This window comes from Eumetopias jubatus, unplaced genomic scaffold (assembly GCF_037043125.1).
Source record: "Eumetopias jubatus isolate StellerSeaLion01/CBP00866 unplaced genomic scaffold, mEumJub1_p1.0 scaffold_9, whole genome shotgun sequence".
Taxonomy (NCBI): domain Eukaryota; kingdom Metazoa; phylum Chordata; class Mammalia; order Carnivora; family Otariidae; genus Eumetopias; species Eumetopias jubatus.
The window spans coordinates 66123994-66141865 of NW_028274815.1; the positions used below are offsets into that span (position 1 = coordinate 66123994).

General features: G+C 47.8%; 2 protein-coding genes across 8 annotated transcripts in view; one reads left to right on the forward strand and one right to left on the reverse strand.

Annotated features, from left to right (window-relative positions):
• The window catches only part of RTN4 (reticulon 4), a 65475-nt gene extending 61998 nt beyond the window's left edge, over nucleotides 1-3477 (forward strand). For all 4 annotated transcript variants that reach the window (XM_028103993.2, XM_028103996.2, XM_028103994.2 and 1 more), the window contains 4 exons: nucleotides 1210-1279; nucleotides 1787-1833; nucleotides 2034-2092; nucleotides 2479-3477. In XM_028103993.2, coding sequence (XP_027959794.1) covers nucleotides 1210-1279; nucleotides 1787-1833; nucleotides 2034-2092; nucleotides 2479-2521 — 219 coding nt within the window. In that variant the 3' untranslated portion in view covers nucleotides 2522-3477. The remainder of the gene's footprint in view (nucleotides 1-1209; nucleotides 1280-1786; nucleotides 1834-2033; nucleotides 2093-2478) is intronic.
• Nucleotides 3478-5495: 2018 nt separating this feature from the next.
• The window catches only part of EML6 (EMAP like 6), a 268188-nt gene continuing 255811 nt past the window's right edge, over nucleotides 5496-17872 (reverse strand). For all 4 annotated transcript variants that reach the window (XM_028103992.2, XM_088026534.1, XM_088026532.1 and 1 more), the window contains 10 exons: nucleotides 15996-16204; nucleotides 14964-15121; nucleotides 14194-14308; nucleotides 12473-12661; nucleotides 10809-10981; nucleotides 10215-10377; nucleotides 8496-8599; nucleotides 7672-7825; nucleotides 7163-7263; nucleotides 5496-5520 (listed from right to left, as the gene is read on the reverse strand). In XM_028103992.2, the coding sequence (XP_027959793.1) occupies nucleotides 5496-5520; nucleotides 7163-7263; nucleotides 7672-7825; nucleotides 8496-8599; nucleotides 10215-10377; nucleotides 10809-10981; nucleotides 12473-12661; nucleotides 14194-14308; nucleotides 14964-15121; nucleotides 15996-16204 (1391 nt within the window). The remainder of the gene's footprint in view (nucleotides 5521-7162; nucleotides 7264-7671; nucleotides 7826-8495; nucleotides 8600-10214; nucleotides 10378-10808; nucleotides 10982-12472; nucleotides 12662-14193; nucleotides 14309-14963; nucleotides 15122-15995; nucleotides 16205-17872) is intronic.

Here is a 17872-nt window from a genome sequence, read left to right on the forward strand (position 1 = left end):
TGTTACCTACTAATCAGGGCAGAGCTAATGCCAGACACATGAAGGCCTTTAATAGAAAGCGAAGGAATTACTGATTAAGAAGAATAAAATCCAGACTGACTTTAAGTCTTCCAAGAACTGCTTCGAACATGTCCTCGAGTCTGTACTAGATGAAGTCAACCAAATTTTAGAACTGGAATAAAACTCTGAAATCTTCTTGTCCAACCTTTCACGAATAAGGTATGCAGAGGAAATAAAGGACTTCTCAAAATGAAATCCCTTTTTAGAACAGCTTTTCCCTAGCTGCTTTGTTGGATGATTTAAAAAACAAAACAGAAAACAAAAACCAAACTAGATTTTAAGACCCTGACCTCTAAAGTAGGAAAGTTTGGTTACTTCCCTGCAGGTCCCCGCCCCTAGAGGAGACAGTGAAAGCTGATCCGAGGCAAGGTAGTAAACCTGTCTGTTCTGGAGTTGTGTCCGTCCGCTGTGCCTACCTCCCAAGTTGTTAAGAGGAATAAATGAGTTAATATTTGTAAAGCATTTAAAGCAGTGCCTGGCACTAATATAGTAAGAACTATATTGGTGTTTGTTAAATATATACAGAAGGCAGTGGCTAAAAGAATATTAATGGTCAGTTTTTTTAACGGGTATATAAGATTGAGGCATCCTCATTTCCAGGGTTATCTATTAAAACATATATCACTGTGCAGACAATGCCTCTGATCCTTAATAAAATATTAGAAGTGGTATTTTTGGTACCTGAAACCCCTTCTCTCTGATCATAAATATTCCCTGCCTCATTGTTGCTTATTCAGCTGAGATTTTAATGTCTGAATTATTCAGCTCGTGTCGATCTTGAAATACTTGTTAGTGATTTAAAATCAGGTTTAGGAGCAAATTTGCATACCTTTTCAGGCTTCCCATTTAAAAGCTAAATGCTATATCAGAGCTGAAGAGGTAAGGTATACCTTTGGCATGTTCTCTGGTCAGAGAAAACAGTCAACTACTTGGCCTGGTATAGTCCAGAGAGAATGAATCAAAGCTATCTTAATTAGGATCCTGAAATTTTGAATTGAGACTGGTGACTTACAGGTAAAATATCCTGTTACTTTACCAAGTCTCCAACGATTATGCCTCTGGTAGGTTGGCATTTAGATGGGATGCTTCTGTTTGAAAGCCTCAGCTTTGTGTGAGCTGTTTTAATAGGCTGACGTTATTTCCTTACAGTTTGCAGTGTTGATGTGGGTGTTCACCTATGTGGGTGCCTTGTTCAACGGTCTGACGCTACTGATTCTGGGTAAGTTTACAGAACGATTTGAATGAAAAACTGCACAGTAAGATTATGTGCAGGAGTTTAGAGACATTTTAGTGGAGAAAATTCTTATATTGTAGGGAAGATATTTGAGGTTGTGAGCTCTTTAAATAAATTGCTGATACTGCTATTGTGTATTGAATTGCTACTTTAATTCCTAAAGAATGCTCCAGTGCACAGTGATAAACCAGATGGGGGCTGGCCTCACCTGATGGTGCAGTCATAAATCAGACTAACATGGGGTACCTCTATCTTATAAGGTGTTTGGGATGTGATTTTAAGCTAGGAATGGTTCCGGCAGGATCCTTCGCTTCATTCATTCATTCCTCTTTTGAGTGGCTGTCCACCAGCAGGTGCCTCCAGAACCTTGGGTATTTATTCATTCATTAGGAACACTGTCTGACTGATGAGTTTACCAGTTAGGTGACTTTTCAGTGCTTGTTCCCTAAATCATACCAGTCTATTTTAGAGGTTGTGTATTTGCTTTTTCAGCTCTGATTTCACTCTTCAGCGTTCCTGTTATTTATGAACGGCATCAGGTAATTTCTTAACTGTAGATTTCAGAACACAAGCCCTACTGTATTACGTAAAAAACCAGTGCTGGTTTCCAAAGCCTTATAAAAAGGAAAAATATCGCTTAAGCCTTTATTAAAGCCTTTAATTTGCTGGAACATAGTAACGGTTAATAAGATTCTTTAGCAATGTTAATTTTCTAGTAACTCCTTTATATCTCTTTCAGGCACAGATAGATCATTACCTAGGACTTGCAAATAAAAATGTTAAAGATGCTATGGCTAAGTAAGTATTTCAAATCCACAACTTTTTTTTCCCCCACTAAGGATAAGGTGTGCTGGACTTGGAGAACAAAGTGTAGTATTTTCATCTTATAGGCCTAATCAGTAGTACATCTTAATCATACCTAAAAAGTACGACTGAATTGCCAAAAGATTTTTCTCCATTTGGATCATTGATTCCTGTATTTGCTCTGTGTTGTATTTAGGCTTTAAGTCTAGTTCAGGAGGTAAGGTGGCAAAATTACAGCTTACAGTTTGACAGTCTTAGGATTTCATGTCCTGTGGAAGCTGAGCACTTACACAAGTAGTTCTTGAAGGATAGCATTTTTAAATACTTAAAATTGAAAAATATTTCCATTGACCTTTTTTTCCCAACCTTTTCATTTGTAGAATCCAAGCAAAAATCCCTGGATTGAAGCGCAAAGCTGAATGAAAAAGCCAGAAATCATTAACAAATAGGAGTTTATCTTTAAACGGGATATTCATTTGATTACATGGGGGAGGGTCAGGGAAGAAGGAAACCTTGACATTGCAGCTTCACAGATCTTTATTTTTAGCAATGCGGTGTCTGAGGAAAAATTACCTGTCTTGACTGCCATGTGTTCATCATCTTAAGTATTGTAAGCTGCTATGTGTGGATTTAAACCGTAATCATATTTGTTTTTCCTATATGAGGCACTGGTGAATAAAAAAAGATCTGAGAAAGCTGTATATTACACTTGTGGCAGGTAGTCTTGCTGTTTTTTTTGGGGGGGGGGGGAAATCGCAGAGAAAGTGGAGCTGAAAAAAAATAATCCTTTCCACAGTTTGTGCACTGTGTATGGTCTGTGTGGATTGATGCAGATTTTCTGAAATGAAATGTTTGTTTAGACGAGATCATACCACTAGAGCAAGAGTGAAAAAGCTTGCCATTCTGGTATGTTCTAGGTGTATTGTGAATTTTACTGTTATATTAATTGCCAATATAAGTAAATATAGATGATATATATATCTATATATAGTGTTTCACAAAGCTTAGACCTTTACCTTCCGGCTATCCCACAGTGCTTGGTATTTCAGAGAGTCATTGGTTATACGTGTATAGTTCCAGAGCACATAAGCTTAGAAAAAGAAAATCCATTTCCAGGAGCACTACCATCTGTTTGCAACATGAGGCGATGCCATGCACATAGTAAACTTCACTGCACAGACTTCCTGTAGTTCATTTTGTCATAAACTCGGAATCTCCGGACTGAATCTAATGCTTCCAAAAACGTTGTTTGCAAATATCAAACCTTGTGATGCAAAAAAATTATAAAATTTATACATTTGTGGTTTAAGCTGTCCTGAATCTGTGGAATGCATTGTGAACTGTAAAAGCAAAGTATCAATAAAGCTTCTAGACTTAAAGGATGTTTGGTATTTTGGTTCCCTGAAATGGCAGCCCCTTCAGAGTACACCCACACAGCAGCCCTTGCTTCTGGGGCGTGGGGGCTGGTCCCCTCGGAGAGCCTGCCCGCGCGTGGGGCAGCTGTGTCTGCATGATCCAATTTATTTGACACATACCAAAATGTTTTCAAATGATGTATTTCTTATACTTTGCTAATTGAAAATAAGTTCATGCACCAATATTTTAACAGAACACAGTGCAGGATTTATGAACATACATAAACTCATACCATATAAATGTTTACAAATAAGACAAGAAGTTTCTTGACACAGACACTATTGCTCTTTAAATATAGTTTGTATATATCCTCATTGAACAATTTATTCTTCCACATGGTTATTTCAATGCAAGGTCAGTGGTACAGTAGAGGCAGACATGGTTATCACTCAGCGTCACATGGTTACAGAAAACAGAGTTAGACCTGCACAGGGGCTCAAACTGGGGACCCAACAGCCTACCAGGGGATTAACGTAAGGCATTCATAACTGGGCATATAAAAATAGCTTCATGAGTGATCTAATCCACTTTAGAATGCAGAAGCACTTCTGGGGTAAATGTTAGCCTGTTTAACTGAAAATGCTTCATTTCACCCTTCTCTAAACTGACAACTGCCAATAGCCAGGAACTCAAGCCCCAGAATTTTGCTTCACTGACGGGAAGGACTAATTGGCATCTGTGTGCTCAGAGTCCTCGGTCCCTCACTGGCCTTCCTCGAGGCGTATGTGGGCCGCCTCTCCCGGGGTCAGCGGTGAGCCACGTGTAAAGTGTGACTGAGGCAGGATAGGGCTATCTTCTGATTGATATTGTCCAGGTCACATTTTCTGTCATCCAGCCAGCTCTGAGGAACTCTTAGGCTAGCTTATTTTGTTTTATAATCTTATCAAATATTGCTTGGGCTTAGGAATTTGTTCAGCAGGGTTTTTTTTTTGTTTTTTTCTTTTTATCTGGACTTGACCTATATAGCTCACCTGAACAAATCCATGGGGTCAAGTCAGTCCCACTCGGGGGGGGGCGGGGGGTAGACCCAATGCAGCCTTGGGTCACCTCATGTATTACCATTTTAGGATTAAGGGTTCATCCTCCTAGACCCACTTGATCTTTTTTTTCCCCACCCCCCCCTTCTATTTTGTAGTAGAGGTTTATTTTACTTCTATTTGGATTTTGTAGGTTTGGCACTGAACAGCGAAAACCCATTTCTACCCCCTCCCTCCTGAATTTCAGTTTCTTTGCTGCTCACCTGCCACTATTTCCCAAGCAGGTAACCGATGTCTTGCATTTAGGAAGCTGGGACATAAACACATGACATGGGTGACAGACCAGGAATCTGTTAAGGGTCCTGTAGCCCTCCTCAGTTGTGAAGTTTTAGCACCATATGTAGAAAGGAGAAAATCTGTGGGAGGTGAGACAGCCCACACAACTGGAAACTTTCAAAGGCACTTAATGGATATAAAACTCTGCAAATGAAACGTTAAAAAATTAAGTTTCTCAACTTGTTTATACATGGCTCATTTGGTTTTGAAAGCTAAATGTGGAGAACCGAGGCTGTCGGTAGTTCTAACGCTTAGGCGCATCCAACTGAAGCGGTCTTGTTCAACTCATTGGTAAAAATGAACATTTTTAAAGTATATAGAAACAGAATAGCAAAACATCTTTTGTAAAAGTTCTGATGCAAATTAAAAGCTACATATTGGTTAGGGTAACTGAGGCTTTAAAGTCTGTCAGTGGGCTACATGGTCAGAGAGGATTTTTTTGTGTCGTGTCACGAACAGAGGCAAGCACTCCTCCCATGTGAGAACTGACCTTCCGGGCAGCACAGTTCCGCAGAGGATGGGGCGGTCACCCCGCTTCGCTGGCACGTGGTGCTCGTGTGGCCTGCAGCGCTGTGGGCACGCGGCAGCTGGTGGCACGGAGGGGCCCCGGCATGCCTCCGCGGTGGCTGGGGGGCGGGCAGCAGCAGCGAGCAAGAGGTTTCTGGCATTTACAGACATCGCCACACAAACACACTGAAAAAGCAGACCAGACATTGATCTTGCATGGCTGGACATCATCATTCTGTCGAGTGACCAAAAGCAATCTTACCAAGTGCTCCAGAATCAAGCTCAGGGGATGTACCGGACGTTGTGATTTCCATCTCTAAAGACGAACCAGGGAACTTGCCGCCAATTAAAGATCTGCTTCTTTAAAATGGCCTATTGGTTTTTGTTTCGTTTGGCTCTTTGGGCAGCCTGAGTGTGCTGAATGGAAGGACCTTGGCACCTCGACTTCACACTCTCCCGTTACTGCTGAAGAGGTTTTATCAGCCCCACTTGGGTAGGAGAACCCTTGCTAGTGTTGGACATAGAGCCAGGGGTCCGAGTACGCTCCCATGGCTACAAAGGCCCAGGGGCCATGCAGTTTAAAGGTTACTTCTAAGCCTTCTAGAGTCATCAGAAGTCACCTCCGATCTCCTACACCGGGGTGACCAGTTCACTTAGCCTCTCGTTGCTAGCTTGGTGGTGGTCTGGCAGGCACGGCCCCGAAAGGGGGCATTCAGGGGGGCCCTGAAGCGGGGACAGGCTGGCGGTAGGACCTCAAGGGCGCTCAGTGCCGGCGGCTGTCGGCTCGGCAGACCCGAGACCGTGCCCTCCCCCCGCCCCGCAGGCTATCAGAAAGCACCTTTGGGGGCCGTTTTCTGCACCATCCTTCTGGCATTCTCTACAGAGGCCTTTTCCACAACCTCTCAGACCGGTGCATTGCTGGTCTGGATTGCTCTATTCTTCATCCCACCCCCCAAGCATTTTGCTTGGGCTGAAATGAAACCAATATTCATGTTGCAATAAAGCCCTTGAACTACGTTAGAGGTAGAGAATGAGAGTTGAGGAACGACCTCGTCCTGTTCGTCCGTGACCCAAAGAAGGGATGCCCTTGGAGGGACAAGAGAAAGGGGCCTTGGAAATGCTGCAGAGGCTGAGGTCATCTCTGGAGCAGGCTGGCAGGGGTCCTTCCAAATCACTGGAAGGCCAGTCATGCCTCCCACTGAACCCTGGGCCTTAACACAGCAGCAGTTAAGGTCAAAAGCAGCCCCGTGCAAATAGCTGGTTGAGGTTCTCCTGCTACTAACTAGCACTGGGCCTAATGGCTTCACTTCTCATCTGACCTCATGTAAAATTGGGGAACACCCTTGTTTCTCAGGGTGACTGAAGCTTACTACTATTTTTAAACCTCTCTTGGTTGTGGATTAATCATCCATCTTAAGAACGCTGGTGATCAGCTGGAAGTTAGGAGTTAAAAGACCTACAGATCGAGGTCATTTTAACCTGATTATAGGCAAGGATGCCACGGGCTGCCTGGAATCAGCCATCTTGGGTCCCCCCCCCGCCCCCCCCGCCCCCCCCATCCACCCGGCAGTGCTCGGAGTAGGAATCATGCCCTCCCCTTCTCACCAGTCCCAGGACAGCTCCAGTGGGGACATGGGCCCATCAAGTTTGGGGTTGGGAGTCATCAGAGACTAAAGACCATACTTGAAAAGTCCTTGTCTTCATTGGGACATCAGCCCCTCCCCATGTCCCTGGGAGGGGCTGACCCCCAGGACACCTGATGTGGGGACGGGGGGAGGGAGTACCGGCCAGGCCCGGGCAACCCGAGCCAGGTCAGTCAGGATCCTACCTGCAGTCATCTCCTCCAGTGCTGACCACATACTTGTCGTCATGAGAGAAGCGGATGTTCGTCACGTGAGCTGAGTGGCCGAAGTAACGCTTATGTTTGGCCTGTGAGCCAAAGTGAACAGAGAGAGCTGAGAGACCCTGCCCCTCCCAGCAACCACAGACCACTTCCGGGACCCCAGTCTCCCCCTCCCGGAATCATCGTCACTCCGGCCATTCCCATTGGGTCTGGACGTTTCTTTCAGCCAGCCTTTCGCTGACTGGCTTTCCCGTTCATTCTTGCCCAAGGTGGCCAATTTGTACACCTCCCATCCTCCCTTCCCCTGGCTTCCGGGACCTCCCCTCCAGAGGGAGATGCAACGGTTAGGGGTCACCAAATCTCCACAGGGCCAGAACAGGGTTGCTCTTGTTCTAGAGTCTAGATGGCCGTCTCAGTGTGGCCCCTCGGCCTACAGTCTGCAGAAGGAAAGAGCCCAGAGGCAGTACACGGAGGTTACTCTGAGGAAGACTCACAAATTTTTCTGTGCATGGAAAATCAAAGAGCTTCACTAGCCCAAAGTCATCCCCGGTGACAATGTTGAGGCCAGCATGGGTCACACACGCGCAGTTGACATCAGCCTTGTCTGCATTTCGTGGCCAGATGCCAATGACTTCGTCCCCCAGAACGCTGTTTGAACAAGACGAGGTGTCAGCAGGAGACGTAGGAGAAGGCTTCCCGCAGTCAGGCACCCTCTCCCGGGGGTAAGAGGGAGAGAGGGCTATTTTGTGTCCTTCACTATGATCATGTGGCTCTTCTGTCCCCTCCTAGGGGACACTGGGCACTTACCCTTGTTCTTACTGTTCTGCTGTGCCCCAGTCCCTCACACCCCAGAAGAAAAGTCACCCCCATCCTTGACTCTCTTGGCCCTCCGGTCCTTCCCTCGGACTGTACGCCTGCTTGGGCGCCCTCAAGCTCACAGCCTGGTGGTGACCTTTCCCTTGAACTGGCAAGGCCGTCTTTCTCATCCTAAGTGGCTCTGCCTCCCAGCGCTGCGGCCTGGGCCTGAGTCAGGAGCCCGGAGACCATTTCCCTTTGCACTTGCTGGGTGAGGTTGGGCCCTGGGACCATTACACAAAAGGAGGGATTTTGCATTTCAAAAGCCGACGCCGGATCAAAGCCAGTGGCCCAAACTGGTACCGAGAAGCCTTCCAAGCCCTCCCTTGCCCCCAAGAAAAGACAAGACAGCTCCATCTCTGAGCTTCTTCACATCCCGGCCACATGCAAACTTGGAGGCCGAGCCTGGCACAAGAGGCTCCCTTGTGACCTTTTCCTTAAGAAGTTGTTTTCCTCCAGTCACCTTGTCCAGGAGGCCCAGGTGATCTTCTCGATGACCATGGCTTCAGTGACCTGCTTCCCCAGGGGGACCTCATGCACCTGGCGCTTGTAGGCTCCTGTTGACACCTGCAAGCAGAAGGCAACCAAGTCCATCAACCTTCTCTCTAGTTCAAAGGGCTCCCCTTTCGGTGTGCTGTTTCCCAGAACACCAGCCAAGCCTCTGGATCCCCAGGACTTTTCAACAAATCCAAGTTCAGCTTGAGGCTGCAAAGCCTGTGGTCAGCCTGCAGCAAAAGTCATGGGAGCAGGACATTTTTCCATTCCTTTTCTAGCTCTTTTCCAAAGTCCCAAGGCAGTGGTTCCCCAAATGTGGTTCCTGACCACAAGCAGCAGCATCTGGAAAGTTGCTGGAAATACACATTCTTGGGTACCCCCGCACCAGACACTGTGAGGGTGAGGCCCGGCAATCTGTGCTTTAGCAACGCCTCCAGGGGATGTCTAATGCTCCAAGTTTGGGAATCCGTGTTCTGGGAGAAACAGGTGCTTTGGTACAGAGGTAGGCAAGTGTTCTCATGGACAGCCACTGACGTAGATGATTTCTGAAGCATCTAGGACCTGACCTTTTCTTCTTTGAGAATATCTGAGGGGGAGATAGCCATTTTCCAAAAAATCTCCAGCCCCTTCTACCCCCATGGGTGCCTCTCGGCTGGCCACCCTGCATTTTCCTGCTGTGCATGGAATGCGCCGAGATCTTCCCCACCTCAGGGCCTTTGTACAGATGGCCCGGAAAACTGTTCCTGCCTCTCTTTGTCGGCTAACTCCTACACAGCCCACAGGCCTCAGCTTAAGTATCACTTGTGCGGAGAGGAAGTGAATCTAAATTCGGCGCCTGTTAAGCGCTCCCACAGCACCCTGTAGTTTTCCTTCCCAGGACATAATCACAGTTTGTAATTATATGTATATTTTGTGATCATCTGTTGAACGCTTGTCTTCTCCATTACAGGGCAAGCTCCAGGAGAGCAAGGAGCAGGCCCACTCTGTCCACCCAAAAGCCTAGCAAGGTGCCTCGTTCCGTAGATACTCCCCTGATGAATGGGTCCCCTCTCATTTCACAACGGGTATCCGACTCCAGGCCGGCTCACTAACGCCTAATATTTGTTCAGAGTGCTGGATAAGACATCATTCTCTTTTCAGCTCACAGTCCCTAAGGTGGGACCCCTCTTCGTCCCTTCCCACCGTCTGTTCCCCAGGAGAGTGAGGAGTCTCCACTCCAGGCCCAGAGTTCAGGTCCCAAGTGTGGATGGGCCACACTACTGAAGAAGCGGAACTGAAATGACCACGGATAAGAAGCCACACAGGCTCAGGTACGGCCCCAGGGAACCCGAAGCTAGGAGGCTTTGACGGGGAGGAGGTGGGGGGAGGCTAGACGTGGATTAGGGCTTATGCTGCCTGCATTTCTTACTGAAGGACAACTCCACTTTTTAAAATTCTAGTTCTTCAACATTCTTAAATTCTCTAGGCCTCTGCCCTTTCCTTAACCAAGTCGGGGGAAAGTAACAGTACTGACCGGGTTCCTATGAAGAGGAAGTGAGTACACAGCCCAGCACAAAACAAGGACTCAATTACTTACTGTAAGCCGCCACTGTTGTTGCTGTGACTGGCATTATTCCTATTAGTATTAGTAATATTATTATTATTATTATTCTTGGTTGCCTCGGAGCACAGCAGAGCTGAAACATACCTGGATGTATCTGCCGTCCGCTGAGAAATCCATCTGAATGACAAAGCTTGGAATATCTTTACAGTAGCCAATGCGATTCAGGCTTGTGCCCTGAGTGAGGTCATAGAAGTCAACTGTGTGTTCAGAAGAACCAACAGCTAAGAATCTGCTGTCTGGGCTGATTCTAGAAAAAGCAATCCAAGAGCATGGTCCATGAGAAGGGCTGTTTGGGCCGGTCAGGCATGAGGTCGGCTCTGGGAGGGGCCTCCCAGGCTCGAAGGCAGGGAGATCTCACTTCATGACTCACACACGGTTACCTTCTCTGACATTCTAGGGAATTCAGCCATTTCTTTGGATCCTAGCCCAGGGCAGTAAGGAAATGGATGCAGCCTTAGGTAGAATGGCATGGTACATGTAGTTTTTACTTGGTAAAAACTCTCATGGAAATTAGCAAAGACAGGTCTGAGAGTTCACGTGTGGGAAAGAGTCTCCTTTCACAGCTGGCTCGCTGAAAGGGACCCCCTCACAAATGAGTTCTTCAGTCCAGCCCTGGCCCTGACCCTTCCGGAATGGGAACCACCCTCCTTCTCCCTGCCCAGACCACCTGCTATGTACCTGATATCTTGGATAGCAGATTTCCGGTCTCGTTTTTTCCCCCAGACTTTGAGACTGTTCACCAGCAAGATGACAAACTCCCCATTCTTCATGCCGATGGCCACCATCTCCCCATCGGGGCTGTAGGCTGCACACCTGGCTGCGTGGCCCAGGTTCACCTTGTTGAGCAGCTTCTACATTGATACAGAGTAACAGTCCCTGAGCCCCCGGCCGCCTCGGCTGGTCGCCCAGGGAAATCCCGCACCCAGGCCAGAGCGCTCAGGCTGTCTCTGGCCTGCAGACCTCTTGCTTCTTATAGGAACCATGCCCGAGTAGCTGAGGCAGCCAGGATGTTTGAATTAGAGCCGCTTGGAGACAACACGGATCAGGGCAGAGGCTGCTGAAGTTTTCTGTAAGGGGTTTGGTAGTCCATACTGTAGGCTTTGCGGTCCATATGATCTCTGGCCACCATGAGCTCTGCCAGTGTGGCACCAAAGCAGCCACGGGCGCCTCGTAACCCACGAGCCTGGTTTACTTTGTAGAACAGGCAGCAAGCCGGACCGGACCCTCCGGCCCTAGACTGCCCCCCCTCTTGCTCCGGGAAAAGAGTTGGAGCTTCCGCACCTGGTGGTTCAAATCCCGAGTCCTGGCTGTCACTAGCCCGGTGTGTTTGCGTCAGTAACTTCCCCTTTTTCCCATTGGAAAAGAAGGGAGATTAATACTGCTTGTGCAAGATTTCTGTAAGCATTAATGATCGTGCATATGAGACATCTGGTGTGTAGCAGGTACTCACTAAATGATGGCCATTGTTAATAATAAACACAGTAAATAATTAGGAAAATTAACGTAAATATAGCAACCATAGTTAGGCTTTTGCATATCTGTTCTTTGATCCTCGCACTAAAAATATGAAATATTTACTGGCTATTTTGTGATGAGCCCAACTATTTTAATTATTAGAACTTAAGTACTTTTTTTTTTTAAAAAAAAACTTTTTAAAATTCTTTAGAGAGAGGAATCTTTAAAATTCTTTAGAAAGAGTGTGAGTGAGGTGGCAGGAGGTGGAGGGGGGCGGAAGGAGAGGGGGAGAGGGCATTCTGAACAGAGTCCATGCCTGGCGTAGAGCCCGACGCGGGGCTCAATCCCACAGCCCTGGGATCAGGACCTGAGCCGAAAGCAAGATTGGGACACGTAACCAACTGAGCTACTCAGGCGCCCCTCACTACTTGTTTTAATAGCAGATAAGACTTGGCAACAATAATTTTCTCCCCAGACTACTCTTTGCTATTTTTTACTCAAGATGAATTTTTTAATTTTTAATTTTTTTCCATACTCCAAGAGGAACTTTGGTGGGATTTTGACTGACACGTTCCATTTGGAAACATCTGATGTTTTAAATCATTCTTGGTCTTCCCATCCAGGGGAGACCTATCTCTTTCTTTTTAAGGCTTTGTGGACTTTCTATGACAAGAGAAAAATCATTTTCAGATTATTCCTGTACTATAGTTATGGATGGATACGCAGCTGAAAGACAGACGGACTGGGTGTGTGCTGGCTGTCCAACTTAATGGCTGACCTGCCACATCGCGCATCTCTGGCCTGACCCTGGCCAGACCTCTCCTCCCGGCAGGCTCCGGCCAGACCCACCTGCGGGCATCTGAGCCCGGGCAGAGAGGGCCCCTCACCTTGTCAGCCAGGTCCCAGATGCGGGCCGTGCCGTCGTTGCTGGCAGAGATGAAGATGTCCTTGGAGGGGTGTGTGGCCAGGCCCCAGATCTCCCCTTCCATGTGTCCATCAATCAGGATGTTGGAAGCAGCATTTTTTTCACCAACTTCAATTATTTCTCCATCTTTGGTTCCTACTAAAATTTTTCCCTGTTGCAATAAAAACATGAGAAACAAGACAAATACTGTATGATCCCACTCGTATGACTTACTAGTCCAATTCACAGAGAAAAGTCAAATGGCGGTCGCCAAGTGCTGGTGGGAAGGGGAAAGGGGCGTGAGTACTTCACAGGTACAGAGTTTCAGTTCTACAAGATAAAAAATGTTCTGTGGGTGGACGGGGGCGATGGTTGCCCAGCAACAGGAATGTACTCACTACCGCTGGATGGCACACCTAAAAATGGCGAAAGTGGTAAATTGTTATGTTATCTATATTTTGCCACAATTTAAAATGAAATAATTTTATCATCTACTCGCTCTCTAGGGAGTGCTCGATTGGCAGACAAATAGATAAAGATAGGTAAAAAAGGAGATCTGTATTTTAAAGAATAACTTCAAGAAGAACACAATTAGAGCAAACTGGGAGTGGCTCTGCCGGCCCCGGCACTACCATGGGAAGGGCTGAGAGGGTTCTGTTGTTGACTCAGTCGCCCACCTTACACGTCACCCCTCACCTCCCGTTCTCCCTCAGCCGTGGATGAGAACAGAGCCTCCATCATCGGGTCTCTGCAAGAATATTCCACGACAGCAACCTCACTACAGAGCTGGGCAGCCAGTTTCTGCTGTTGGACAGCTCAGGTTCTTCCTAAATTCTCCCTCACACACTGAACAAAAATGCCATCTCCAGATGAGCCCCACGTTCTGGGCCTAGCTCCGCCTCACCTCCCAGATGTCTCATTACCCTACCGGATGACTGCCATTGATCTATTTAAAAACAAAGTTCTCCATTCCTAATTATGGAGACTCCAAGTCATGTCTGCCTTTTTTTATGGGGTATATCCTGAAGCCAAAGCAGAGGTTAAGATTTATTTTCATGTACCTCAGAATTTCTTGGGGAGTTAAAAAAAAAAAAAAGGAAAAAAGGAACACACGTGACGAAGATTCTGATTTGGCAGCTCTGGGCAAGAGCCTGGACATCCATATTTGAACAAAACACAACACACCAAGAGACCGACAACAAAAAAACCCAACCTCGCACTTGTTTCTGAGACTCAGCCCAGGTATGACTTGAAAACCTATGGCTTTGCATCACAGTTTGATGGCCGCTTCCTGCCCCCTTACTGCTCGTGTAACTGGGGGCATAGGCAAATTATTGGCTATCTCTATGCCTATAGTAATAATATTATCTGTAATAGCAGCTAACATCCACTGAATGTGGCTATGAGGCAGGCATAAGGAAAGGCACCATGCATTATAATGCATGTGATCCTCACAACGATGCATGTGCTGGAACAGAAAGGTTAAGTAACACACCCAAGGTCACACAGCCAGGGCTACTCAGAAGAGTCTGCACCTGGGTCTGTTGGATTCTGCTAAGCCAACTCCCCACGGCAGTTTGAGTCCCACCTCGGAGGCTGGTTCTAAGGATTCAACAATCCAGCACAGGGAAGGTGTCCAGCTGCACTAACTCTCACTTGGGCCCCAAGGGGACAGCTGGGGGTAGACCGGCCCCGCCCACTCACTTTGCCCCGGCACACGGAGCGCACACACTCCACCAGCTGGCCTGTCTCCAGCTGGAAGGCCCGGCAGCGCTTCATCTCCTGGTCCCACAGTTTCACGGCACCTCCTTCTTTGGTCCTAAAAAGGATCAAGAGGCACTTAGCATGTTGGCCCTTGTCCTAAGACTTGCCTGTGACACGCCAGGCCCCCTGTCCCTATCATCAAGGTCACAGCCACTGGGGCCCAGCAGGACAGACCCTCCAGGGTGGCCTCTTTCTCGGCCCCACCGATGGGTGGTTACAACCATTTGGACTGGCAGATTTCCTAGAATACTTTCAAAGGCCACTATGGTAGAAGGAGAGGATTGCAATCTAAAGAAATCAAACCATGTTTTTATCAGATCAAACATGAAGAGAAATGCTTCTCTGTTTTTCTGCTTCATTTTCACATCTCTGTTCCTACGGGAACTTCTCTCCCCTCCTCCCCAGTCTCCCGCCCCCCCCAAAGAGCTATGGAGAGGAACACTTGATGATCAGCATAGTCACTCGGGTCTATCCAAGAATACCTCTCTGGGTTTTAAACTGCCATGAAACCACCTCTCCCCATCTCTGATTTATACTTCTGAAAGGTTTGACCTAGGGCCTCTTGGAGAGAGGGGAGACTGATCTCCCTGCTGCAGCAGAAAAGATGGGAGAACGAAAAGCTGCATTTTCTCCCAGGGGCAAGTGTTTCTGTCACTCTCTCCCAAGACAGTAAGAGAAGCCCAGCTGTCCTCAGGGGAGTTTCAGCTTACGGCCGCTCTTTGCCACCGGTCACTATGAGTCCGTCCCGAAGGGTTGTGTACATTGTGAAGACGGGGCCTGTGTGAGCCTTGGCCACCAGCCGGATGAGGAAGTGGTCCTTCCACACGTAGACGTCTCCATTGATGGCACCCGTGAAAGTGAGGTTGTTCTGTAAACAAAGGGACACCTTCCACACCAGGACACTCACAGCAGCTCTCAAGAGGGCCCCCTCCCAGCCACCAGCTCCTTGCTTCGGGAACCAGAGCTAGAGAATCACAAACACACGCTTAAATTGACCTTCCATGCTAAGGAAAGGCAAAAGACTTGACAGGAGACCACGAGGCACATATGATAAGAAAATCACTCAGCCCTGAAATTCACTCTCCTGAGTTGGTCTGGGGCATTTGACTTCCCCACTGTGTGCATGTCTGTATGCAAATGAACTTCCATCCTGGGAACCAGCCCCAGATGACTGCAGAGTAAGGGGTGAGGGGCAGGACTCCAGCCCAAATTTTCATGGGCTTGGGAACAAGGTACGTAAATCCACACCTGCAGGACCAAGACTTGGCTGGGTTTCAGAATGTCCCCAGGGGAGCCTGCATTGACTGAGGGTGCCCCACAGCCTACGCAAGGGGTCACTTGGGGCATCTGTGGCACAAGAAGGCTAGGAGGAATCGGGAGGCTGTCCGGGGAGGAATCGGTCCCACACCGTCTGCACCTGTCTAACTCAGGCCTAACAGGCTTGCAAGTCAGTCTGCCTTTAGAATGACGAAGCTCCTGCCCTAAGTGAGTGTGTGTGTGTGTGGTGGGGGGGGGGGGGTCCTACCTTTTCTAATGAATATTTCAAGGGTAAAAATAGGGAAAAATACAGTCAACTCACCTGTCTGTGCTAAGGAAAGGGAATAATGGTTGCAAGTAAGCCAATAAAGGAGAAAATGGGGAAATTGCTTTCTTGTTGTTTACAGCTTTGCGGCTATAGGTGCCCCCCATGCCCATGCCCGGGGGTCAGGGTCCCCTCTCAGGAAGCTTCTGCTGGAACTCACAGCACCGAAGGCCACAGAGAGCATCGTCTGCATCTTGGCAGCTTCCATGGACCCGATGACCCCTTTCTTGTAAAGCAGGGCGCTGCCTGCCAGGGTCCAGAACTTCATATGTTTGACTCCGACGGACACAAACTGGGTGTCTGAGTCCGGGCGAAATTCCACCACAAATATGCGCTCCAGGTGACCCCCTCGGCTGGCAACCTTGGCGCCTGTATGGGTGAGAGATTCTGGTGAGAGGGGGTCCTCCCACACTCCAGGCCAGGCACTGAAGCGCAGCTCACTCAAGATGGCTCTCCATCCCAGCAAGGCCCAGGGTACCCTGTAGATGTTCCTTCTTCCTCAACAGCACCCTCCCCACCTCAGACACTGCTCTCAACACCTTATAAAATGGGAACTCTTATTATCCCCAAATTACAGATGAGCCAAACTGAGGCACCAGGAGGTTAAAATAACTTTCCCAAAATTGCTCTACAAATAAAAGGTGGAGCTGGGGTTGTCTGAGGACAAAAGTTAAAGCTCCACAGATGAGTCAAACACATAAATGGGGTTGAGGAAAAAACTAATAATTAAGTATAAAAGTAGAATTTTTAAACCCAAAAACCATGAAAGAGAAAGGAATGTGAAGGACTTCTTTTTTGAAGAACGTAAAAGTAGAGAATCTTGGAAAGAAATAAAGAACTGTCTAAAGGAATGGGAGTCTCCAATTACACTCCAGGGGAGGGTTCAGCTTCCCGTGGGTGGGAATCCTGTGGTGAGTTCAGACACCAGAAGTGGGGAAATGAAGGGTGCCCTTTGCCGTTTTCTCATATCTGGAAGCTTCCACCCCTGGGGCCATCCCTTCCTGCTGTGTTCATGGGGGCCTTGATGTGGCTTATGGGGGTGGAGTGGGATGGAGGGTTATGTTAGCAGCACTGCCGCTCTGGAAATTTCCCAGACTCTCTCTCTTCCGCCTTGAGAGTACACTTGAGTGGTTTATTTTGCACCTTCTTCTAAGCCACTGTTTGTTTTTTCCTGGTCTTACTCCAGGGACCCTTCTAATTGTAGGCATGCCTGTGTCCCGCCTTGCAGTGGCTTCTACTTTGCTCAGAACAAGTTTCATTCAAGTATCGAGGACCTGACAATGTGCATTTTATATAATAAGCTCATTTTGTACTCAACTTTGTTTCTCAGCTACACACACATACACCTGGAGTTCCACAAAAACAGTCCTCCAACAAACGAAGAATGAATAATATGCTAATGGTAAGAAAAATGTAGATAAACCACCCTCAAAACTGTATCATCTGTAAACAGGACTTGAAGTGAAGGAAAAACCACACACAATCGGCTCAGATGAGCTGGTGGTTGGTGACACAACATTAGACATTATTACTGGCTCAGAACCCTTCTGCAGACACCCAAGGGCTGGTTCCAACAAAGACAATGGGAGAAAGTTCCCCAAGAGAAGGCTTCTCTTGATCATGTTTTAAAAGCTTACTTAAAAGTCCCGGCTCTCCCAGTGCCCCCCCCCCCCCCGAGCCCCCCTCCCCCACGGGAGGTCAGAAGGCGCCCCGGGTGAGCAGGAGTCTGGGCTGGGGCAGGGCTGGAGCAGGTGGCTATCCAGAGGGGCAGATGGCAGAAGGGAGGAGAGTGGGCCTGGACTGAAGGACTAGCCTGTGCACGGGGCCCAACAGGACAACTCTCTTCCAAGGACCTAGGCATGGACTTGGTCTTGGCCACTGCAGACGGCAGAGCTCGTGCCATAGAAGAAAGGCATAATGAAGCCAGTTAGGCCCTCGCAAGAAAGGGCTTTATAAGAGATTTCCAGCAGTGGGTGGGCTGTCTTGGGAAGTGACGTGGGCCATCTTCCTGCAAGTATTCGGCCAAGGATGGGAGTC